This window comes from Salvelinus namaycush, chromosome 9 (assembly GCF_016432855.1).
Source record: "Salvelinus namaycush isolate Seneca chromosome 9, SaNama_1.0, whole genome shotgun sequence".
NCBI classification, from domain to species: domain Eukaryota; kingdom Metazoa; phylum Chordata; class Actinopteri; order Salmoniformes; family Salmonidae; genus Salvelinus; species Salvelinus namaycush.
Window position 1 is genome coordinate 15,280,443 of NC_052315.1, and position 24,842 is coordinate 15,305,284.

Sequence of the window (24,842 nt, forward strand, 5' to 3'; positions counted from 1 at the left end):
TTTTTCAGTTTTTTCAAAAAGGCATTGCATCTTTGAATATGTGATCTATTACTACTGCCTGAATATCGATAAACGTTTCACTGAACACTTCCTGTTCAAAGTACACCATTTTTTCTGTCACAGATTGTAGAGGAAACCTGTTTTTGGTACTATTTCACACAATTTCGTGTGGATCTTCGTGCTGAAAAAGATGACATCTGTCACGTGCATTTACAGATCTTTGTTACTTTGACGCACAGTCATTGCTTTGACGTTGCAGTCAACACCGGCAGGATCAATTTGATTACCATTCGAGTGAACAGAGCTGTGTGCACCTGACTTGCAGACCGCTACTAGTGTGTTTACATAATGCAAAATTCCTTGGAGTCGCTTGTGAATGTGCTTGAGTCGTACAGAGGAAGAGATAAAGTGGTAAGTGTAGCACCAAAACATTTCATAAAAAATCAGATGTAGTATGAATACAAACTACATTCAGTTATTTCATTTTAAATATGACAAATGTTGAGTCATTGCCCTATTTAAATGAAGATGCATACCACCACATTCTTCCTAATAGAATGGCCTTGTGTTATGTGGGATATTTGTGGGCAGATAAGGACACTGTGCTATGGGTCCCAGCTGGTTGGTGGGGTTCTGTCTGAGAAGCCAGGGCTGTCATCCGCACAGCTTGGAAAGAGCCTCCTACTGTTCTCTGCACAGCTAAGCCACTGTCGGACTGTACTTCGACTCTTCGATGACCTCTCCATGCTCACATATTCACAAAGCTATGGTCTTGGAGCCGGGGTGAGCAATGAGACTATAGCAGCGTTTCCCAAACTCGGTCCTCTGGACCCCTAGGGGTGCATGTTTTGGTTTTTGCCCTAACACTACACAACTGATTCAAATGTTCAAAGCTTGATGATTAGTTATGATGATTATTTGAATCAACTGTGCAATGCTAGGTCAAAAAACAAAATGTGCACGCCTTGGGGGACTGAGTTTGGGAAACCCTGGTCTATAGGATTGGACCTTTCTGTCATGAAATTATATATTTTCTTTATTTCTATGACCAGAAATGCCCTGTATGAAAGGTTTCTGAAATGACATAGCCAGCCATCATCTGTGTCTCAAGACATGGCAATAGCCCCACTTCAATATCAAAGCATGTCAGTGTCAACACACAGTTGAAACTAATTAAAGCCAGATTCCCGTAGTGAGAGATTGAGGGCCAGAGACTTAGAATAGAATTGACACTTTCTTTAGATTGACATGCATTTCCCTCTCTCCAGGAAGAAGATTCTGCACTGCGCTGGATGTCTGTGCTGAATAATGTGGCTGACCAGTTGTATTACCCTTGTGAACATATAGCGTGGGCTGCCGATGCCAAGATCATCAGTGCTAAGTCTGACAAATGGTGGCTACTAAGCGGTATACTCTGGGGAGTATCTCTGCTTTTAGGCGTTTTCAGGTAAGACTATTTCTCCGCTGATGGTTTCATACTACAAAACAAATCTGAGGCACTCTTCAATCAGTGAAAGTTACAATGCTGCTAGCCTATTTGGCATATGGCCAAAGTACTAAAAAAGTTGGTATTATCCTTGTTCCCAGGCTCAATTTCTACTGTAGAGAGTGGTTCAGTTTGGAGCTGGCTGGTGGACGAGATTACATTGGCATACTTACAGTACAGATTTTGGCATGGAGCTTTCCTTCGAATGTAGCCTATTGCTTTGGACAGGATTTGAAACACTCAGTGATAGTGGGGAGGCATGTAGAATGGCTATAAGCCAGTTTTACTCACCATACGCACTTCCCATTCTAGGTCTATGAGGGTTGTCGTGCTGCTGCGGATGAAGTTAAGGAAGTCAACACGAGGCGTCAGTAGGTGAGTCGGGTCAATACTGTGTGTGTGTGTGTGTGTGTGTGTGTGTGTGTGTGTGTGTGTGTGTGTGTGTGTGTGTGTGTGTGTGTGTGTGTGTGTGTGTGTGTGTGTGTGTGTCAATGACTGTGTTCCATTGCGTAAAATATATTGATGGAATCTTGGCGTTCCCAATGCATAGTCATCACATCAATTGGGAGGACATTTCAGGTAAGGATACTAGATACGTGTGTCGCTAAACCAATGAGTGTATATAAACGTTTGATTTGTCTCTCTCCAGTGAGGGAACTGTTGCCAGCAGGTCTCAGCTCCGGAGGCAGGTGCAAGGGGAGGTCCTCAGTATTCTCAGCAGCATGGCAGATCTGAGTAATGCCATTCATTGGATGCCCCCTGGTTTCCTCTGGGCAGGACGCTTTCCCAATTGGCTAGTTGGACTTATGGGCACCACGTCATCCCTGATTGGCTTGATCCAGATGGGTGCCAGTCAAGCAGTCAGTGCCTAGTCTTATTGCTTTGACAAATCTTTCAATCTTTTTTTTTTTACTAACACATTTGATAACCCAATCAGCATTAGTGGACAATATCATTTGTTGAAAAATCTACTGAAAATTGGGGAACATTCATCAACATCAAACCCTGTTCTGGATGACATCGTTGTGCCCAGTGTTGGTAATTAACGGGTCTTTTCTTGACAAAGCTCCACAACCAGATGCAACAGTTGACTATTGTCTGTTTTTAAACTGCTACCAACTGTTCAGCGGTGTTGAACATAGCCCAGACATATTTTAAGTTGACTTGTTACTAGTAGGAATACAGTAAAACATGGGAAGCTCTGTCAGCCTGTGCTTGAGTTGAGTCATGTTCAGCTGGCCTACTGTTTCTCCTAGCTAGGCACTCCAATTATCTGTTATGAATCTCAGTATTTCTTACATAAACCCATGGAATGTGAAGTGAAAAAATATATAATATCTATTACAACATTTTAATTAAATGAATTAACCTATTAAACAATTTTTTTTCAGAATTCTGAGTGTTAGATATGAACAATATTGCTGTAACATTAATTGTTTGGCATTTTGGCACCAATCAAATTTTTTGTAAAATATAATCATAACTTTAGCTCAGAGTAGCAATTGCCCTTTCAGTATGGTAATGTTCATAAAACCAATCAAACAACGTCAACACAACATTTGTGGCTACTATTTCAACCACAGAAACATGCTCGACAATGAAAATATCAGCTGCTGTGAACAGTGATGAATTGTAATTTTTGTTCATAATTTTCCTAGAATAAAATAGACAATTAAATGACGTAGTGTATTTCTGTTTTATTATATATAAATCACATACAGTGCATTCGGGAAAGTATTCAGACCCCTTGACTTTTTCCACATTTTGTTATGTTACAGCCTTATTCTTAAATTTATTACGTTGTCCCCCCCTCCCCTCAATCTACACATAATACCCCATAATGACAAAGTAAATTTCTTAAAAAAAAAAAATGAAATTACATTTACACAAGTATTCAGACCCTTTACTCAGTACTTTGTTGAAGCACCTTTGGCAGCGATTCCAGGCTTAAATCTTCTTGGATATGACGCTATAAGCTTGGTACACCTGTATTTGGGGAGTTTCTCCCATTCCTCTGCAGATCCTCAAGCTCTGTCAGATTGGAGGGGGAGCGTTGTTGCACAGCTATTTTCAGGTCTCTCTGGAGATGTTCGATCAGGTTCAAGTCCGGGCTCAGGCTGGGCCACTCAAGAACATTCAGAGACTTGTCCCGAAGCCACTCCTGCGTTGTCTTGGCTGTGTGCTTAGGGTCGTTATCCTGTTGGAAGGTGAACCTTCGCCCCAGTCTGAGGTCCTGAGCGCTCTGGAGCAGGTTTTCATCAAGGATCTCTCTGTACTTTGCTCTGTTCACCTTTCCCTTGATCCTCTGCCCACTGCCCTATCCCATCTGGACAAGAGGAATACCTATGTAAGAATGCTGTTCATTGACTATAGCTCAGCATTCAATACCATAGTACCCTCCAAGCTCATCATTAAGCTTGAGGCCCTGGGCCTGAACCCTGCCCTGTGCAACTGGGTCCTGGACTTCCTGACATGCCGCCCCCAGGCGGTGAAGGTAGGAAACATCACATCCACTCCGCTGATCCTCAACACTGGGGCCCTACAAGGGTGCACACCCCCCCACCCCATCTACATCGACGGACCGCAGTGGAGAAGGTGGAAAGCTTCAAGTTCCTTGGCGTACACATCACTGACAAACTGAAATGGACCACCCACACATACAGTGTGGTGAAGAAGGCGCAACAGAGCCTCCTCAACCTCAGGAGGCTAAAGAAATTTGGCTTGTCAAATGTCGCAGGAAGGCCAAAAAGTTCACGGGCATCAACCACCTGAGCCACTGCCTGTTCACCCCACTATCGTCCAGAAAGAGAGGTCAGTACAGGTGCATCAAAACTGGGACTGAGAGACAGCTTCTCTCAAGGCCATCAGACTGTTAAACAGCCATCACTAGCACATTAGAGGAAGCTGCCTATAGGCATAGACTAGAAATCACTGGTCACTTAAAGGAATGGAACACTAGTCACTTTAATAATGTTTACATATCTGGCATTACTCATCTCATATGTATACTGTTTTTCTATACTATTCTGTATCTTAGTCCGTTCCGCTCTGATATCGCTCGTCCATATGTATATAGTCTTAATTCATTCCTACTTAGATTTGTGTGTATTGGGTATATGTTGTGTAATTTGTTAGATATTACTGCACTGTCGGAGCTAGAAGCACAAGCATTTTGCTACACCCGCAATAACGTCTGCTAATCAAGCGCATGTGGCCTATAAAATTTGATTTGAGAAACATCCCCACAGCATGATGCTGCCGCCACCACAATGCTTCACCGTAGGGATGTTGCCAGGTTTCCTCCAGATGTGACGCTTGGCATTCAGGCCAAAGAGGTCAATCTTGGTTTCATCAGACCAGAGAATCGTGTTTCTTATGGTCGTAGAGGCTTTAAGGTACCTTTTGGCAAACTCAAAGCGGGCAGTGGCTTCCATCTGGCCACTACCATAAAGACCTGATTGGTGGAGTGCTGCAGAGATGGTTCTCCTTCTGGAAGGTTCTCCCATCTCCACAGAGGAACTCTAGAGCTCTGTCAGTGACCATCGGGTTCTTGGTCACCTCCCTGACCAAGGCCCTTCTCCCCTGATTTCTCAGTTTGGCCGGGTGGCCAGCTCTAGGAAGAGTCTTGGTGGTTCCAAACTTCTTCCATTTAAGAATGATGGAGGCCACTGTGTTCTAGGGGACCTTCAATGCTGCAGACATTTTTTGGTACCCTTCCCCAGATCTGTGTCTCAGAGATCTACGGACAATTCCTTCGACCTCATGGTGTGGTTTTTGCTCTGACATGCACTGTCAACTGTGTGACCTTATATAGACATGTGTATGCCTTTCCAAATCATGTCCAATCAGTTGAATTTACCATAGGTGGACTCCAATCAAGTTGTAGAAACATCTCAAGAATAATCAATGGAAACAAGATACACCGGAGCTCAATTTCGAGTTTCATAGCAAAGGGTCTGAATGCTTATGTAATTTATTTTTTTATTTTTAATAAATTAGCAACATTTTCTAAAAGCCTGTTTATGCTTTGTCAATATTGTGTGTAGATCATTTAAAAATGTTTATTCCATTTTAGAATAAGTAACGTAACAAAATGTGGAAAAGTCAAGGGGTCTGAATACTTTCCTAAGGCACTGTATGAAGTTCAGTTTGACAATAGATTGAGCATGACTTGAATCAGTCGTACGCATGCGCACTACATCAACATTGTAGCAGCAGAGAGAAGACCACCGAAACAATTTTATGAAACTCTGTAGCAGAGATGCATACAACAGCAGCATTTTATGTGTCATACACGAGACGGGCGTACTGCTAATTGACTCAGCACAGTGCTGTTACAGTTGTAGCTATTACTACGAAGACACTGCTATATTGCTGACTTGTTTCGTTGCAAAAGAGTTCCCAGCCACGTCAACTTCATCCGTGGCAGTAAAGTTCAAGCATTCATCGGATCCAGAATTTAACAGGGTGAGCATCTGGATCATGTCAGTTAGGGTGTTACTGCCAATATCGCCCTAAACGTCCCTAACTTGTTCGCAAACCAGCAGGAAGATTACTAAAGCTTACTAAAGCTTATTGGCTGTAAATAGGCTGAAAGTTAGCTGAGTAGCTAGCCATACTTGCTAACGCGTTAGCTAAGCTAAACGAAGCTAGCTGGCTAACGTTAGCAAATTAGCTCTAGTGATCCAGCCAGGCTACGACAATGAAATACTGCAATTTCTCTAGCTAGCAGCAGTGCAGCATAAAGAGATGTTTTCAGTGTCATTATTCGGAAGACTGGTGTCTTGTATTTGTAAGTGTTAAGTAGCTCACATCATAATTACTTATATGTTAGCTATGATAATTGTTTTATATTGGTTACAGCTATTTTGTTACATATGGAGAAAATGTTACAATGACGACAGTAGCTTAATACGAATACAAACATACCATATTGTCAGGCTAGTTACACAAAGGGGACTTGATGTCACATGACCATAACATGTACTTTGAGCCTGAAGAAATAGCAGCACTGCTTTCTTGGACATAGGCCAATGAAGACAGAAAAAGAGGGTGCTTTCATTATCCCCTGCACAAGAAATGGGGGAAGTGAAAAGCATTTACAATTTTGATTACTGTTGGATAGTGTTAGACGATACGCAATTTGATGGTGTAAATATAAATTATCAAGTAATATATTTTAATGTATGTTTTAAAATGGTCTACTTTCACAGTGAAACAGTATAGTAACCCCTTTTAAATGGCCCAACCTTTGCCGAAACACCCCACAAGACATTGAAAGGTGCTTGTATGTGGAGTTTATCATGTCAACTTGTTGATGTGTTGCCAATGACCCGTGCTCCTATCCAGAAAATGGAGGCTGATAATTGCCCTGCTGGAAACAAGGTGGAACAAACAGTTTCCTCACCTCAACAGGAGAACACTGCTTGTGGTGGACCTGCTGTAGGTGATCCAGACAGTCAAAGCCAGTCACCTAAAGCTGCCGCCAAGGTTTCCCACCCTGAATCAGAGGATCTGGACTCCTTTAACCTGATAGAGCCCCCTCCTCTGGACTGGAGGTCAGATGACTCTAGTGAAGCAGGGTCAGTGGAAGAGATGGATGACCCCAGCTTTCCTCCCTCCTCGGTCCCTGTGGACAGTCCAGAGGATGTACTAGGTGAGTCCCTATCTGCCGCGGATGGAGTAGGTGAGTCCCTACCTCTCTTGGACACCAGTGACACTGTAGCTTTACCTGTGGTAGTTAGCCAGGAGGAGCTAATCAACTTTGCTCCTGAGGATAGAACCCCAACTGAACGGGTCCTGGATCCTTGCGAAAAGGAAAGAGTGGTGGAGGAAGAGAAGAAGGTTGAGGTCTGGAGACCAGGTGACGAAGACCACACTCGGATCCACCACCTGTTGAACCGACTCCAAGTCATCAGAGAAAGCCCTCTCCCCAGGGACTCAACCGCTGACCCTACACCATCAGCGTTCTCTGAGTCCTCGGACTTTGACCCTCCAGGCCCATCTCTGTTGACTGACGTCAGCCCTTTCCTACCAGAGCAGAACCTGAACCAGGCCTCGGGGCTGCTGTTCTCTGAGAGTCAACAGAGAGACCTATTAGGGCTGCTGGGGTGTACAGAGATAGGGGTTCCCCAGCCCAGTCCCTCTGATACCCAGGTTCCTCCTTACATGGCCCGGAGAGAGGAGATGGATGCGGTGGTGTCTGTCTCCTACAACCAGGAGGATGGGGAGAGGTTCTGGGACCACTTTGGGAACAGCGGGCGGCTACGCCACAGAGATGACTCCGTGGACTCTATCCCTGAGGATGAGGTCCCAGAGCCTGTGTGGAGGAAGTTAGGGGAGGAGGCTCCAGAGGAGGTCAACGATGCAGAGAACAGTGAGCGGGTAGGTTTGACATGCTGAAAGATGGTTATTAATGATTAATGGTGGTGTTATTATACTGAACAAAAATATAAACACAACATGCAACAATTTCAACTATTTAAAAATTCATTAGGCCCTAATCTATGGATTTCACATGACTGGGCAGGGGCACAGCCATGGGTGGGCCTGGGAGGGCATAGGCCCTCCCACTTGAAGAAGCCGAGGTCCTGGGCTGGCGTGGTTACACGTGTCTGCGGCTGTGAGGCCGGTTAGACGTACTGCCAAATTCTCTTAGACAACGTTGGAGGCGGTTTATGGTAGATAAATGAACATTCAATTCTCTGGCAACAGCTCTGGTGGACATTCCTGCAGTCATCATGCCAATTGCACGCATCCTCAACTTGAGACATCTGTGATATTGTTGTGTGACTAAACTGCACATTTTAGAGTGGCCTTTTATTGTCTCCAGTACAAGGTGCACCTGTGTAATGATCATGCTTTTTAATCAGTTTCTTGATATTCCACACCTGGCAGGTGGAGGGATTATCTTGGCAAAGAAGAAATGCTCACTAACAGGGATGAAAAACCAATTTGTACACAACATTTCAAAAATACATTTATTGTGTGTATGGAACATTTCTGTGATATTTTTTTTTGCTCATGAAACATGGGACCAACACTTCACAATATTTTTTGTTTGGTAAAGTATCAATTATTTTGCTGATGATTGATTGGTTCAAATGAGCTGTGTCTTTTACTTTGTTCAATTATCATTGACCTCTTCACTTACAGGGCACAGAGGACCACCCAGCCTATAAAGATGGTAAGCTAAACATAGGCTATGTAAAACTTCTGTGCTTCTTTTATTGGAATCTCAATATTAATAATAATAGTAGTAATAACAATAGTAATACATTTCTGATAAGTCACTTTGTTTTTTGTCAGTGCCTGGCCCCTGTGACCCAGATGACCTCCTGGAGGGGGTCATATTTGGGGCCAAGTACCTGGGCTCCACCCAGCTCAAGTCTGACAAGAACCCTTCCACCAACGCCCGAATGAAACAGGCCCAAGAGGCTGTGGACAGGATCAAAGTAAGTTTACTTTTGGCATTTTAGTCATTTAGCAGATGCTCTTATCCCAAGCAACTTACAATTTGGTGCATTTATCTTAAGGTAGCAAGGTAAGACAACCACATATCTCAGTCGATTGGGACCGCTGGGGTTTAGAGTGCGCTGCGGCAGAACCTTGTTTTTCCCCGCTGTGGGATGGTGCTACAGTCAGTCATAGATGCTTTACTGAGGAAAAGTTTTACTATCAGCAAAGTCAGTGCTAGTAAGAAAAGGCTGGCGCGAGTTCAATGGCAGGGTTTTTTTCCCCCTTCTACTTTTTGAAGAGGTAGGTTTTTAGACATGGTCGGAGGATTGCAGGGACTGTGCTGTCCTGAAGTTAGGGGGAAGCTTGTTCCACCATTGGGGTGCCAGGATAGAGTACAGCTTTGACTGGGATAAGTGGGAAGTGGGAGGGCCAAGAGGCCAGAGGTGCCAGAATGGGTCAGACACACCATTCTGCTAAAAAGCGGTGATCTGCTTTAGATTGTGTCATCAAAACATCTGCTCTTGTCTTTCTCCAGGCCCCAGAGGGAGAGTCTCAGCCTATGACTGAGGTGGATCTCTTCATCTCCACTCAGCGCATCAAAGTCCTCAGCGCAGACACACAGGTTTGGTTTGAATGGATGACAAAGTAGTTAAGGTCATTTCTTGAATAGCAGTGTCTCTAATTTGAGTCGTACTCAGCCTGTACAGTTGAATAGTCAAGCGAATTTTGTGACAGTTTTTCAGCTTTTTCCCTTCTGAATGGCTGGCTGGTCCTAGATATATAGCGGTTGCTGTTTAACTAGCCTGGCCGTCTTTGTTGTTAGACCCAGTGGGAATGGATCTATCATGGATTTTTTTCATTAGTGTTAAACTTACTCCTAAAGGTTCAGCCCCTGGGTTGACCGTGATCTTGCAGAGTTACTCCAACTCAAGAATTGCTTTTGGCAAAAGACTCGGCACACGCTGACTGGCTCTCGTTCAGGCAAATGAGAAATAAGTGCACTCAGGCTATCCGGGATGCCAAAGTTAGTTACTTTAAGGAGCAGTTCTCTCTCTGTGGGTCTAACACCAAGAAGTTCTGGAAAACGGTTATAGACCTGGAGGATAAACCCTCCTCCTCACAGCTGCCCATGTCCCTTAATGTTGATATGGTTGTTACTGACAAGGAGCACATGGCTGAGCTCTTTAATCACCACTTCATTAAGTCAGGATTCCTATTTGACTCAACAATGCCTCCTTGCCCGTCCATCATTTCCTCATCTCCCACCCCTTCTAATGCGACTATCCCCGATGCTTCTCCCTTTTTTCCCCCTGCCCTGCTACGAAGTTTCTCCTTGCAGGCAGTCACTGAGTCCAAGGTGCTAAAGGAGCTCCTTAAACTGGGTCAGATGGTTTAGACCTTTCTTATTTAAGGTTGCTGCCCCTATCTTCGCTAAGCCCATCTCTGACCTTTTTAACCTGTATCTTCTCTCTAGGGAGGTTCCCATTGCTTGGAAGGCAGCCAAGGTTCGTCCTTTATTTAAAGGGGGAGATCATGCTTAGCCTAAATGTTATAGGCCTATTTCTATTTTGCCCTGTTTATCAAAAGTGTTAGAAAAACTTGTCAATAATCAATTCTGGCTTTCTTGATGTCTATAGTATTCTCTGGTATGCAATCTGGTTTCCGCTCAGGTTATGGATGTGTCACTGCAACCTTAAAGGTCCTCAATGATTTCACCATTGCCCTTGATTCTAAGCAATGTTGTACTGCTATATGTATTGACTTGGCCAAAGCTTTTGATACGGTAGACCATTCCATTTTTGTAGGCTGGCTAAGGAGTATTGGTGTTTGAGGGGTCTTTGGTCAGGTTTGCTAACTACCTCTCTCAGAGTGCAGTTTATAAAGTCCGAACATCTGTCTCAGCCACTGCCTGTCACCAATGGTGTACCCCAAGGCTCGATCCTAGGCCCCACTCTCTTCTCAATTTACATCAACACAGCTCAGGCAGTAGGAAGCGCTCTCATCCATTTATATGCAGATTATAGTCTTATACTAAACTGGCCCCTCCCCGGATTTTGTGTTAAATGCTCTACAACACAGCTTTCTTAGTGTCCAACATTCTTAAACATTCTTTCTCTGCCCTTAACCTTGTTCTGAACACCTCCAAAACAAAGGTCATGTGGTTTGGTAAGATGTGATTACTTCTTCTGAGGGTTTAGAGCTTGAGGTAGTCCCCTCATAAAAGTACTTGGGAGTATGGCTAGACACTACACTGTCCTTCTCTCAGCACATATCAAAGCTGCAGGCTAAAGTTAAATCTAGACTTGGTTTCCTCTATTGTAATCGCTCCTCTTTCACCCCAGCTGCCAAACTAACCCTGATTCAGATGACCATCCTACCCATGCTAGATTACGGAAACATAATTTATAGATCGGCAGGTAAGGGTGCTCTCGAGCAGCTTGATGTTCTTTACCATTCGGCCATCAGTTTTGCCACCAATGCTCCTTATAGGATACGTCACTGCACTCTATACTCCTTTGTAAACAGGTTATTTACATTTACATTTAAGTCATTTAGCAGACGCTCTTATCCAGAGCGACTTACAAATTGGTGCATTCACCTTATGATATCCAGTGGAACAGCCACTTTACAATAGTGCATCTAAATCTTTTAAGGGGGGGGGGGGGGGGTTAGAAGGATTACTTTATCCTATCCTAGGTATTCCTTAAAGAGGTGGGGTTTCAGGTGTCTCCGGAAGGTGGTGATTGACTCCGCTGACCTGGCGTCGTGAGGGAGTTTGTTCCACCATTGGGGTGCCAGAGCAGCGAACAGTTTTGACTGGGCTGAGCGGGAACTGTACTTCCTCAGAGGTAGGGAGGCGAGCAGGCCAGAGGTGGATGAACGCAGTGCCCTTGTTTGGGTGTAGGGTCTGATCAGAGCCTGAAGGTACGGAGGTGCCGTTCCCCTCACAGCTCCGTAGGCAAGCACCATGGTCTTGTAGCGGATGCGAGCTTCAACTGGAAGCCAGTGGAGAGAGCGGAGGAGCGGGGTGACGTGAGAGAACTTGGGAAGGTTGAACACCAGACGGGCTGCGGCGTTCTGGATGAGTTGTAGGGGTTTAATGGCACAGGCAGGGAGCCCAGCCAACAGCGAGTTGCAGTAATCCAGACGGGAGATGACAAGTGCCTGGATTAGGACCTGCGCCGCTGATTCAGGTTAACTTTGTATACCCATCGCAAGACCCACTGGTTGATGCTTATTTCTAAAACCCTCTTAGGCCTCACTCCTCCCTATCTGAGATATCTACTGCAGCCCTCATCCTCCACATACAACACCCATTCTGCCAGTCACGTTCTGTTAAAGGTCCCCAAAGCACACACATCCCTGGGTTGCGCGTCTTTTCAGTTTGCTTCAGCTAGCGACTGGAACAACCTGCAACAAATACTCAAACTGGACAGTTATCTCAATCTCTTCATTCAAAGACTCAATCATTGACACTCTTACTGACAGTTGTGGCTTCTTTGCGTGATGTGTTGTCTCTACCTTCTTGCCCTTTGTGCTGTTGTCTGTGCCCAATAATGTTTGTACCCTGTTTTGTGCTGCTACCATGTTGAGTTGCCTCCATGTTATGTTGTTGTCTTAGGTCTCTCTCTTTATGTAGTGTTGTGTTGTCTCTCTTGTCGTGATGTGTGTGTGTTGTCCTATATTTTTTTATTAATTCTTATTCCCAGCCCCCTTCCCCGCAGGAGGCCTTTTGGTAGGCTGTCATTGTAAATAAGAATTTGTTCTTAACCGACTTGCCTAGTTAAATAAAGGTACATTAAAAAAAAAAGACCAAATAAAGTGTTAGTAAACAGTTTCTATACATTCATCACTCCTGTTTCTCCTATAGGAGGCCATGATGGACCACCCTCTCCAGATGATCTCCTACATCGCAGACATCGGCAGCATCGTGGTCCTGATGGCCCGCAGGAAGCCGGCCGTGGGCCATAAAAGCCAGGAGGGGAACCCCACCGGGGCCAACTCCCCCGGGCCACAGAAAAAGTGCTGCATGATCTGCCATGTGTTTAACTCCGATGATGTGAGTCAGCCAAGTGGAAACCGTACAACTTTATGTCCAATATGTTTTGTGTTTTTTTGTTGAAAATAATTAGGTTGAGCTGTTTTTTAAATTTTATTTCCGGTGCCAGTCTTTTTCTACAGTACTTGAGCCAACTTGTCGTTGTCTTGCCTAAGCAACTAGGTAAACCAGCTTTGTTGAATACAGAAAGAAACAGCCTGGCACACAGGTTATTTTTCCATGCCAGGAGTCGATTAACAGGAGGAAACACTAATTAGCAGTTCATTACATTATTATAGGTTAAGGTTTGGTTTAATAATACGTTAGCCACAGCCTATTTTGGCTACTTGAAATACTCTGTGAGAAGGAACAGGTATGTAAAGGATTACCATACTGTTGGCTGCCAGTCTGGAACATGTCTGAACACGCCCACTGACTCACTGTCACTTTCCTGCATGTAGGCCCAGGTGATCGCTCAGGCGATTGGCCAGGCCTTCGGTGTGGCTTACCAGCAGTTCCTCCACGCCAACGGCATTAAGGCCAGCGAGCTAAAGCCCAGCGAGTACAGTGACTACTTGGGCACACAGGAGCTCTACAACGGAGACCTGGTGCACTTCTCTGATTCAGATAACATCAGAGAGGTACAGTAACACTCAATTTCAGCACCTTGTTGTTAGGACCAGCCGGGGTGTCCTTTTAAATGTAGGTCTACAAATGCGGTATTCCTCCTACCCTGCAGGGATTCTCAACCCTCTCCTTGGGGACCACCAGACGTTTCACATATTGGTTGTAGCACTTAACTGGCACTCCTAATTCAATTAGTCAACTATCACCAAGCCCTTAACTAATCGAATCAGGTTTGCCAATTCAGGGAAACAACAAATGAGTGAAACATCTGGTGGTCCCTGATGAGAGCTTTGGGAAGTACTTGCCTAGATAACATGAACAACATTTGGTTGTTCATGGAGATAATATTGTCCTTAATAAACCAGAGGTATTTGTGGTTTTACACTATGCAACAACCACTCACTCTTTTGCTCAAGACACTAATGAAACAGATCCATACATTTCATGATTTTAGTGAAATGTACATCAAAGTTGTGTTCAGTAAAGACAAAAACATGTTTAAACTGGGTTAGGTACTCCCTGAACTTATCTACTGTTTTACATCTTGAAAGGTGTTTCCCTACTGAACACCACCCAGATGAAATTCCATCTTTCTCTTAAACCACCTCCCTGCTGTCTGTCCAGGTGTCCATCTCCAAGGCTCCCGGGGAGATAGTGGGGGTGGCGGTGGTGGAGTCGGGCTGGGGGTCCATCCTGCCCACGGTGGTGGTGGCCAACCTGCTCCACGGTGGCCCTGCAGAGCGCTGCGGGGCCCTCAGCATTGGAGACCGCATCATGTCCGTCAATAGCACCAGCCTAGTGGGCCTCCCTATAACCACCTGCCAGAGTATCATACGGGTAAGAGGGGGTTGTGTTGTGTTGTGCCTTTGTGTTTCATTATTTCCTGTGACTGTTGGCTGTCTATCATGTAGTTCCTAGAATGCACACTAGATGGTACTGTATTGCTGAAGTCATACAGCAGGGTTCCCAAACTGGCGGCCTGCGGGTTATTTTTATTTGGCCCATGTTGACTCCAATGCTTCTCACATTTGTGTGAAGTTGGCTGGATGTCCTTTGGGTGGTTGAACATTCTTGATACACACGGCAAACTGTTGAGCTTGAAAAACCCAGCAGCGTTGCAGTTCTTGACACAAACTAATGCGCCTGGCACCTACTACCATACCTCGTTCAAAGACACTTAAATATTTTGTCTTTCCCATTCACCCTCTCTGAATGGCACATACACAACTCATGTCTCAATTAGAGGTCGACCGATTATGGTTTTTCAACGCCGATACCGATTATTGTAGGACCAAAAAAAGCCGATACCGATTAATAGGCCAACAATTTTATTTATTTATTTGTAATAATGACAATTACAACAATACTGAATGAACACTTTTCTTTTACCTTAATATAATACATCAATAAAATAAATTTAGCCTCAAATAAATAATAAAACATGGTCAATTTGGTTTAAATAATGCAAAAACAAAGTGTTGGAGTGAGAAGTAAAAGTGCAATATGTGCCATGTAAGAAAGCTAACGTTTAAGTTCCTTGCTCAGAACATGAGAACATATGAAAGCTGGTGGTTCCTTTTAACATGAGTCTTCAATATTCCCAGGTAAGAAGTTTTAGGTTGTAGTTATTATAGGAATTACAGGACTATTTCTCTCTATTATACCATTTGTATTACATATACCTTTGATTATTGGATGTTCTTATAGGCACTTTAGTATTGCCAGTGTAACAGTATAGCTTCCGTCCCTCTCCTGGCCCCTACCTGGGCTCGAACCAGGAACACATTGACAACAGCCACCCTCGAAGCATCGTTACCCATCGCTCCACAAAAGCCGCGGCCCTTGCAGAGCAAGGGGAACAACTACTCCAAGTCTCAGAGCGAGTGATGTCACCGATTGAAACGCTATTAGCGCGCACCCCGCTAACTAGCTAGTCATTTCACATCGGTTACACCAGCCTAATCTCGGGAGTTGATAGGCTTGAAGTCATAAACAGCTCAATGCTTGAAGCACAGCGAAGAGCTGCTGGCAAACACACGAAAGTGCTGTTTGAATGAATGCTTACGAGCCTGCTGCTGCCTACCATCGCTCAGTCAGACTGCTCTATCAAATATCAAATCATAGACTTAATTATAACATTAACACACAGAAATACGAGCCTTTGGTCATTGATATGGTCGAATCCGGAAACTATAATTTCGAAAACAAAATGTTTATTCTTTCAGTGAAATACGGAACCGTTCCGTATTTTATCTAACGGGTGGCATCCCTAAGTCTAAATATTGCTGTTACATTGTACAACCTTCAATGTTATGTCATAATTATGTACAGTTCTGGCAAATTAATTAAGGTCTTTGTTAGGAATAAATGGACTTCACACAGTTCGCAACGAGCCAGGCGGCCCAAACTGCTGCATATACCCTGACTGCTTGCACGGTACGCAAGAGAAGTGACACAATTTCCCTAATTATAAGAAATTCATGTTAGCAGGCATTATCAACTAAATATGCAGGTTTAAAAATATATACTTGTGTACTGATTTTAAAGAAAGGCATTGATGTTTATGGTTAGGTTTGGTGCAACGACTGTGCTAAGTCATCACCCGTTTGGCGAAGTAGGCTGTGATTCGATGAGAAATTAACAGGCACCGCGTCGATTATATGCAAGGCATCGATTTATATAAACTAGTAATATCATCAACCATGTGTAGTTAACTAGTGATTATGTTAAGATAGATTTTTATAAGATAAGTTTAATGCTAGCTAGCAACTTACCTTGGCTTCTTGCTGCCCTTGCGTAACAGGTAGTCAGCCTGCCATGCAGGCTCCTCGTGGAGTGCAATGTAAGGCAGGTGGTTAGAGCGTTGGACTAGTAACCGGAAGGTTGCAAAAACGAATCCCCGAGCTGACAAGGTAAAAATCTGTCGTTCTGTCCCTGAACAAGGCAGTTAACCCACCGTTCCTAGGCCGTCATTGAAAATAAGAATGTGTTTTTAACTGACTTACCTAGTTAAATAAAGGTGTTTAAAAAATGTAATAATAATAATAATTCGGCCAAATCGGTGTCCAAAAATACCGATTTCCGATTGTTATGAAAACTTGAAATTGGCCCTAATTAATCGGCCATTCCGATTAATCGGTCGACCTCGAGTCTCAATAGTCTCAAGACTTTAAATGTCCTTCTTTAGCCGGTCTCCTCCCCTTCATCTACACTGATTGAAGTGGATTTAACAGGTGACATCAATAAGGCATCAGCTTTCAACAGGATTCACCTTGTCAGTCTGTCATGGAGAGAGCAGGTGTTCCTAATGTTTTGGATACTCAGTGTATGATCGTATACAAATGTAATCAAGGTTTGAAATGACAGATTATATATTTTTGGGCTTCAGGTCAATTTGCAGTCTACAAGTTATTTGTAATTATGTTCCGGCCCCTTGACCATCTACTCTATAAAATAATCTAGTTGATGATCCCTGTCATAGACTGATGCAGGTGACGTGTTGAGTGGGAGATCAATTGGTGGAAATGTTTGCGTTCTAAAGTATAATTTCGGCATGAGGTTGGACTTGATGGTAGGATGTTGGATTTCTTCACCTAATGTTGTTGAATGTATTCTACGCACATGCACGGATGCACACAATACCCATTCTGTGAATGCCTTTCATCATGTACGGAGCACAGAATGCAATTAGATAGTGAATGGATACTTTAAGGAGACATAGAAATGTATGTTTGCAGGAATCTCTCCAGTATTTGTATGATGTATTTTCCCCTTTTTTTGTTGTTTTTATAAAAGGATTTGAAAAACCAAGCCGAGGTGAAGCTCAGTATTGTCCACTGCCCTCCCGTCACCATGGCTATAATCAAGCGACCGGACCCAAAATTTCAGTTGGGCTTCAGTGTGGAGGACGGCATTGTAAGTGACAGTTACTTTGTATATAATTTTACTCTACATTTTTATAAAAATAAGAACGATGTATATGTATTCAACTGCCAGACAGGATCTAACATTCAGGTTATTAATGTTTTATTTATGTCAATATTTATTTGGCTCAGGCCCTCTCCAGTGAGTACTATGCATTTGAGGTTATTTTTTGTTTCTCACTGCGAACATGGTCTTGAATAAAGTTAATCTGAAATCAATGTGGTCTGAAACAGATTTTTCGATTGAATAGTACCTGTACGGCATCCATTTTATGAAAGTCCATAGTAGTAAAGCAAAAAGGGTAAATTGCCCACTTTCATAGCTTCACTTCACAGCCTTCAATCACCTCAACTCTCTTGCGTATCTTTTCATTCTGTATCTTTCTCCTACCCATGTTGCCTTGAGCAGATCTGCAGTCTGATGCGTGGAGGGATTGCGGAGAGAGGTGGCATCCGGGTTGGACACCGCATCATTGAAATCAACGGGCAGAGTGTGGTAGCCACTCCTCACGAGAAGATCATCCACATTTTGACTAACGCAGTCGGGGAGGTGAGAGGAATTCCACCCCAAATCAGAGCACTAGATTTAACACTGACTTTCATTTCAAGAAGCCTACTTTCTCTTTATTAGCTTTGTCATTCATAACTGCTCATCTTTCTGAACAGATTCACTTGAAGACAATGCCAGCCTCTACATATCGCCTTCTAACGGGACAAGATACGCCAGTATTTCTCTGAGAGAACGGAGAAGAGTGCTGCTGCGCTCACAAGCAAACGAGCTGTACGCAAGCCATTTTCCAACTATACGCAAGCCATTTTACAACTATACACAGGCCATTTTCCAACTATACACAGGCCATTTTCCAACTATACACATGCTCACTCGCAGCCTCATACGATTTTTTTTCTCCCCATATACAATTGTACTGTATCAGCTGGCTATTGATACACATAAAGGGGTTCTCCACCTGTACAGAATATTTGATGTATGTATGTTGGAATTACATGATGCAGCACATTAGATTTTTTAAAATAAAACTCAGTTTATATTTATGAGATGTTTTAAAGCAAATGATAACTAAGATTGGCAATAGGAAAGTGAGGTTATTTTTCGACTATACTAAGTATCTTAACAGGAACAGCATGAGTACGTGTAATTATTGTCTTCCACCACCGCTCTTTAGTTGCAGATGTGCCTCCGTTGAACTTGAGTTAATGGAGAAAAGCCTTAAGGAAGACATCTCTTGTTGTTTCGTGCTTCCCGCCTCATTCTATTTTGGTATTTTATTAGGGTCCCCATTAGCTGTTGCAAAAGCAGCAGCTACTTTTCCTGGGGTCCACACAAAACATGAAACATAATACAGAACATCATTAGACAAGAACAGCTCAAGGACAGAACTAAATACATTTTTAAAAAGGCACATGTAGCCTACATATCAATGTATACACACAAACTAGGTCAAATAGGGGAGAGGAGTTGTGCTGCGAGGTGTTGCTTTATCTGTTTTTTTAAACCAGGTTTGCTGTTTTTTTGAGCAATATGAGATGGAAGGAAGTTCCATGCAATAAGGGCTCTATATAATACTGTACATTTTCTTGAATTTGTTCTGGATCTGGGGACTATGAAAAGACCCCTGGTGGCATGTCTGGTGGGACAAGTGTGTGTGTCAGAGCTGTGTGTAAGTTGACTGCAAACAATTTTGGGATTTTCAACACATTAATGTTTCTTATAAAAAGAAGTGTTGCAGTCAGTCTCTCCTCAACTCTTAACCAAGAGAGACCGGCATGCATATTATTTATATCAGCCCTCTGATTAAGAGCAAAACGTGCCGCTCTGTTCTGGGCCAGCAGCAGCTTAACTAGGTCTTTCCTTGCCACACTGGACCACACTACTGGACAATAATCAAGATTAGACAAAACTAGAGCCTGCAGAACTTGCTTTTTGGAGTGTGATGTCAAAAAAGCAGAGCATCTCTTTTTTTACGGCTAGACAATGTCATTGACTAACATGCACGTCAACAGGTGACTACATGAGTTTTAAATTGTTGTTACACTATCTCTGAACGGTGTACTATTGAAATGCTGAAAGATGTATTTTGCATGCCATTCCCTATTCCCATTTCAGTGCCTGGAAGAATTCATAATGTTGAGTTCTGTATTTGCAGAATCGAAGGTAACTTTTAGCGTTAGAAAGAGATATTTTTAATGACTGCAGTTTTGGATGTTTATTAAATTCGATCTATCCCTGGCAATTTCCATTGTTTTTATTGAGTATGGACTGGGGATATGTGTGACTAAACCATGTATTGTAGGGTGTTTCTCTAATGGTATTGTGTGACATGTTTTGTTGTTGCTCTACCTCCACAGTTTTTTATATTTAATCCAAAAATTGACAAAAAGGTGCAGACTAACCTGTGACATATCAACATCTTAGAATACTCATACGTGTGAGTATCAGTATGGTGGTGCATTATCTTCAATGTATGGATCTTATTTTGTATAAGTTTCAGGCCTGACCCCACAGTGACAGAGCTGGACTGGACAGTAATGAGAGGCTGTCAATGCCGTCTTGCGCCCTGCATCATTCCTATGATAGGAATAGGGCCTGTCCACATTTTAAGAGAATTATGTTCTCATGTTCATTAACCAATTACATTAAACTACTCAGTCTGCTATATCAGGATTTGTAGGATACTGATAGAAATGAAAACAGACAGAGGCCAGTCTACAATAGTCAGAATGTTTATTTACCAGAGCTCTGCCCATCCTTACATGTACATTGGTTTATATACCTCTCATTTTGTCATAACTGTCCCTCCTCCTCTAAGACAATGACAATATTGTTCACAAGTCTTCTCCTTCTCATACATTGTCTGCCACCTGTTATACAATCTACTACAAGCCCAAGGTCTCTCCCCTCCCTGGGTGGGGACAGAATGTCCTGAAAGGGTAGAATTCTGTTAGTTATAGTTCTATGTTAAATGTATACATCATTTAGTCATTATTCATAAAATTCATAACACCACATTGGTCATTACAGGTCAGTACCTGGCTCATAAACTCAGCAAAAAATGAAACATCCTCACTGTCAACTGCGTTTATATTCAGCAAACTTAACGTGTAAATATTTGTTTGAACATAAGATTCAACAACTGAGACATAAACTGAACAAGTTGCACAGATATGTGACTAAAAGAAATTGAATAATGTGTCCATGAACAAAGGGGGGTCAAAATCCAAAATAACAATCAGTATCTGGTGTGGCCACCAGCTGCATTAAGAACTGCAGTGCATATCCTCATGGACTGCACCAGATTTGCCAGTTCTTGCTGTGAGATGTTACCCCCCGTCTTCCACCAAGGCACCTGCAAGTTCCCGGACATTTCTGGAGGAATGGCCCTCACCCTCCGATCCAACAGGTCCCAGACGTGCTCAATGGGATTGAGATCCGGGCTCTTCGCTGGCCATGGCAGAACACTGACATTACTGTCTTGCAGGAAATCACGCACAGAAAGAGCAGTATGGCTGGTGGCATTGTCATGCTGGAGGGTCATGTCAGGATGAGCCTGCAGGAAGGGTACCACATGAGGGAGGAGGATGTCTTCCCTGTAACGCACAGCATTGAGATTGCCTACAATGACAACAAGCTCAGTCCAATGATGCTGTGACACACCGCTCCAGACCATGACGGACCCTTCATCTCCAAATCGATCCCGCTCCAGAGTACAGGCATCGATGTAATGCTCATTCCTTCGACGATAAACCCGAATCCGACCATCCCCTCTGGTGAGACAAAACCGCGACTCGTCACTTTTTGCCAGTCTTGTCTGGTCCAGCGACGGTGAGTTTGTGCCCATAGGCAACATTGTTGCCGGTGATGTCTGGTGAGGACCTGCCTTACAACAGGCCTACAAGCCCTCAGTCCAGCCTCTCTCAGCCTATTGCAGACAGTCTGAGCACTGATGGAGGGATTGTGCATCCTGGTGTTACACGTGGTCTGCCACTGCGAGGACCATCTGCTGTCCGTCCTGTCTCCCTGTAGTGCTGTCTTAGGCGTCTCACTGTACGGACATTGCAATTTATTGCCCTGGCCACATCTGCAGTCCTCATGCCTCCTTGCAGCATGCCTAAGGCACGTTCACGCAGATCAGCAGGGACCCTGGGCATCTTTCTGTTGCTGTTTTTCAGAGTCAGTAGAAAGGCCTCTTTAGTGTCCTAAGTTTTCATAACTGTGACCTTAATTGCCTACCGTCTGTAAGCTGTTAGTGTCTTAACGACCGTTCCACAGGTGCATGTTCATTAATTGTTTATGGTTCATTGAACAAGCATGGGAAACAGTGTTTAAACCCTTTACAATGAATATCTGTGAAGTTATTTGGATTTTTACGAATTATCTTTGAAAGACAGGGTCCTGAAAAAGGGACGTTTCTTTTTTTGCTGAGTTTATAAGGGCACACAATAGCAAAACGTTGCGGAATGGTGAACTAAATATGTTGATGAATATTGAATCCACTTTTGAAATCAGTTATTGCAGTACCAACTATTTTTAGCGTACACAATTCCTGTTGAAGAATGTGTGCATGCAATATGTCATGCATAACTGTTTGTTTGATAGGAAGGTGTCTACAAAAAACAAAGTGTTGGGCTATTTGTTATATTGCCTTATTCTACACCTAAAATGACCTCTACTTTTTTCTGTTATTGAGTAGTAGTAGTCGATCCTGTGTAACACTGCCTGTTATACTCCTGGCCAATCAGCTTAATTTGTGTGCCAAAATAGAGGTAGAATTGGCTATGTCAATAACCCTCAAAGTTCCAGAATTGGGGGGAAAATGGCAGCCATATTCATCAGGGAGAAATCCAAACGAGTCTAATTGGAATGAATGGCATGCATCATAATCCTGATTTTACTTATGCAGGAAGATAAAAGTAAGGAATGTAATATATCAGAAATTGTGTAATAGAATTATTGACAACATAAAATATTGTCATATAATTATAAATACAATTTATAGAGGTTTTATACACACTTTCTGTATAGAACCCCAAAACAATTTTCAGACAATTGAGAAACAGATGTACTATCTCGATTTAAGAAAGCTAAAACAAGCTACTTTTTATCTCTGGCGATCCTGCAAAATTTTGGAAAACAGTAAATGCACTGAAGAGTACAAATTCCTCTTCCCTGCTTAAGCAAGTTAGGTCTGACTCTATCAACATAATTGAGAAGAATTGGATAACTGATGCTTTTAATCATAATTTTATCTCGCCAGGCTTTTTATTTGAGAGAAACTGGGCTTTAATTGACTTGACTGCTCTTCCCTCTTCCAGCCTCTAGCTGACTCAACAGTTAACCCGTCAACTTCTAGTGAATCTCTGTTTTCTGTGATGTGCTAGATGCCTTGCTTGAGATTTATGTAAAAAAATAAAATAATAATCCATTGCGGCAGATATGATTGATCCATTTTTGCTGCAGCTCTGCCCCCCTGGTTGCTGAATCATTAACCCATATTTTTAACCTGACGATTATATCTGCTACTATCCCCAAAGTTGGAAGGCGGCCCATGTACTCCCCCTTCACAAAGGTGGTGACCTAAATAATTATCACCCTATTTCTACTTTCTTGCCTAGCTAAAATATTAGACTCCTTGATTCATTCTCAGCTAAGATATTTCTTATCTTTGAAATGTATTCTAAATGTACATCAGTTGGGTTTTAGACCAGGTCATAGCACTATCTCTGCTGTGTTCCTAGTTATAAATGATGTATGGATAAAAGGCAACATTTTTCTGCCCTCTTCATTGACCTGTTAAAGGCTTTCGATACTGTTGATCACTCACTGCTAATTCAGAGGCTTTTGACCTGACAGATAGAACTCAATGTGTATCTACTGATGGTGTTAAATCAGGTTTCCTGGATATTAAGAAAGGTGTCCTGCAGAGGTTGATTCTGTGTCCTGTACTTTTGACTGTTTACATAAGTCTGTATTGTTAGTCTGTAAAAATTGTAACCTGCACTTGTATGACGATGACACTTGTGTATGCTTTTGCCCACATAGTTAACCAGGCTCTATCTAAACTACAGTCTGCCTTCATTGTATTACAGAACAACTTTATTGACCTGAAATTAGTATTGAATGCAGGTAAAACTATGTATATGTTCTCTAGAGCGCATAGAAATAACTTATTTAAGCATATGTACTTTGGATTGTGTCCATATTGATCGTGTCCCTGCTTACAAATATCTGGATATATGAAAAGGTGTCTTTTAAAAAGCATATTGATGAGTTAGTTAAGAAACTGAGAATAAAAATGGGCTTCTATAGGTCTAGCCTCTCGCTGAATAGTAGAAAGCAGATTATTCAGTCGACGTTCCTATCGTTCATCTATATGAAAGCAGCTGCTTCTTCATTAAAGCAGTTAGATACAGTATCATAGCGCGTTGCGCTTTATTACGGGCAACAATTGTAGTACTCCTCACTGCATTCTCTACTAGAAAGTTGGTTGACCCTCTTTGATGTCATATAGGTTGATACATTGCTATGTTTTCATTTATAAAGCCCTTTTACAAAAAGTCCCACTGTACCTAATATCTTTACTAAACTTTAGACATATGAGTTACCACACCCGGTCTCAGGGATGGTTAACTCTGGAAATTTTAGTCTCTACTGTTTTAGGTAAATCAGCTTTTAGTTTTCTTGTTCAACAAATAAGGTGCAATCTTCAAAATGTTCTTAAATGTGAAGTTTCGGTGCCTCTAGGGTAATTCAGAAAACTGACTGAGGACCTTATTACTGATTATTATTATTATTTTCTGCTTGCGTTTTGTATTTATATTGATGTGTATTTTCTGTAATTTATTTAATTCAGGCTGATCTGTAAAAGAGACCTTGGTCTCAGTATTACTCCCTGATAAAATTCAGGTAAAAATAATGTATATTGCCACTGTCACGTTCTGACCTTAGTACCTTTTTTATGTCTTTGTGTTAGGTTGGTCAGGGCGTGAGTTGGGGTGGGTAGTCTATGTTCTTTTTTCTATGTTGTTATATTTCTGTGTTTGGCCTGGTATGGTTCTCAATCAGAGGCAGCTGTCGATCGTTGTCTCTGATTGAGAATCATATTTAGGTAGCCTGTTTTCCCCATTTTGGTTGTGGGTGTTTATTTTCTGTGTAGTGTCTGTTCACCTTGCAGAACTGTTTCGTTTTCTCCTCGTTGTTATTTTTGTGTAGTGTTCAGTTTTCAATTAAATTATGACGAACACTTACCACGCTGCATTTTGGTCCTCTTCTCCTTCACCAGACGAGAATCGT

The 24,842-nt window shown here is 42.6% G+C and overlaps 2 protein-coding genes across 3 annotated transcripts; both read left to right on the plus strand.

Annotated features, from left to right (window-relative positions):
* Positions 1 to 89: 89 nt before the first annotated feature.
* On the plus strand, positions 90 to 3,160 carry pex11g (peroxisomal biogenesis factor 11 gamma). The gene is made up of 5 exons (XM_039000513.1): positions 90 to 411; positions 592 to 783; positions 1,269 to 1,447; positions 1,799 to 1,861; positions 2,136 to 3,160. Exons 1-5 carry the CDS (start codon positions 349 to 351, stop codon positions 2,356 to 2,358), a joined length of 720 nt encoding a protein of 239 aa, XP_038856441.1. The 5' UTR covers positions 90 to 348; the 3' UTR covers positions 2,359 to 3,160.
* Positions 3,161 to 5,672: 2,512 nt separating this feature from the next.
* si:ch73-40i7.5 (amyloid-beta A4 precursor protein-binding family A member 3) lies at positions 5,673 to 18,907 on the plus strand. 2 transcript variants are annotated; one of them, XM_039000932.1, is made up of 11 exons: positions 5,673 to 5,953; positions 6,902 to 7,870; positions 8,642 to 8,672; positions 8,795 to 8,940; positions 9,480 to 9,566; positions 12,816 to 13,004; positions 13,445 to 13,624; positions 14,235 to 14,447; positions 17,406 to 17,525; positions 17,943 to 18,083; positions 18,200 to 18,907. In XM_039000932.1, exons 1-11 carry the CDS (start codon positions 5,729 to 5,731, stop codon positions 18,269 to 18,271), a joined length of 2,373 nt encoding a protein of 790 aa, XP_038856860.1. In that variant the 5' UTR covers positions 5,673 to 5,728; the 3' UTR covers positions 18,272 to 18,907. The 2 variants fall into 2 exon arrangements, with proteins under 2 accessions (XP_038856860.1, XP_038856861.1); XM_039000933.1 differs by having other exon boundaries at positions 5,842 to 5,953; positions 6,700 to 7,870.
* Positions 18,908 to 24,842: the final 5,935 nt, after the last annotated feature.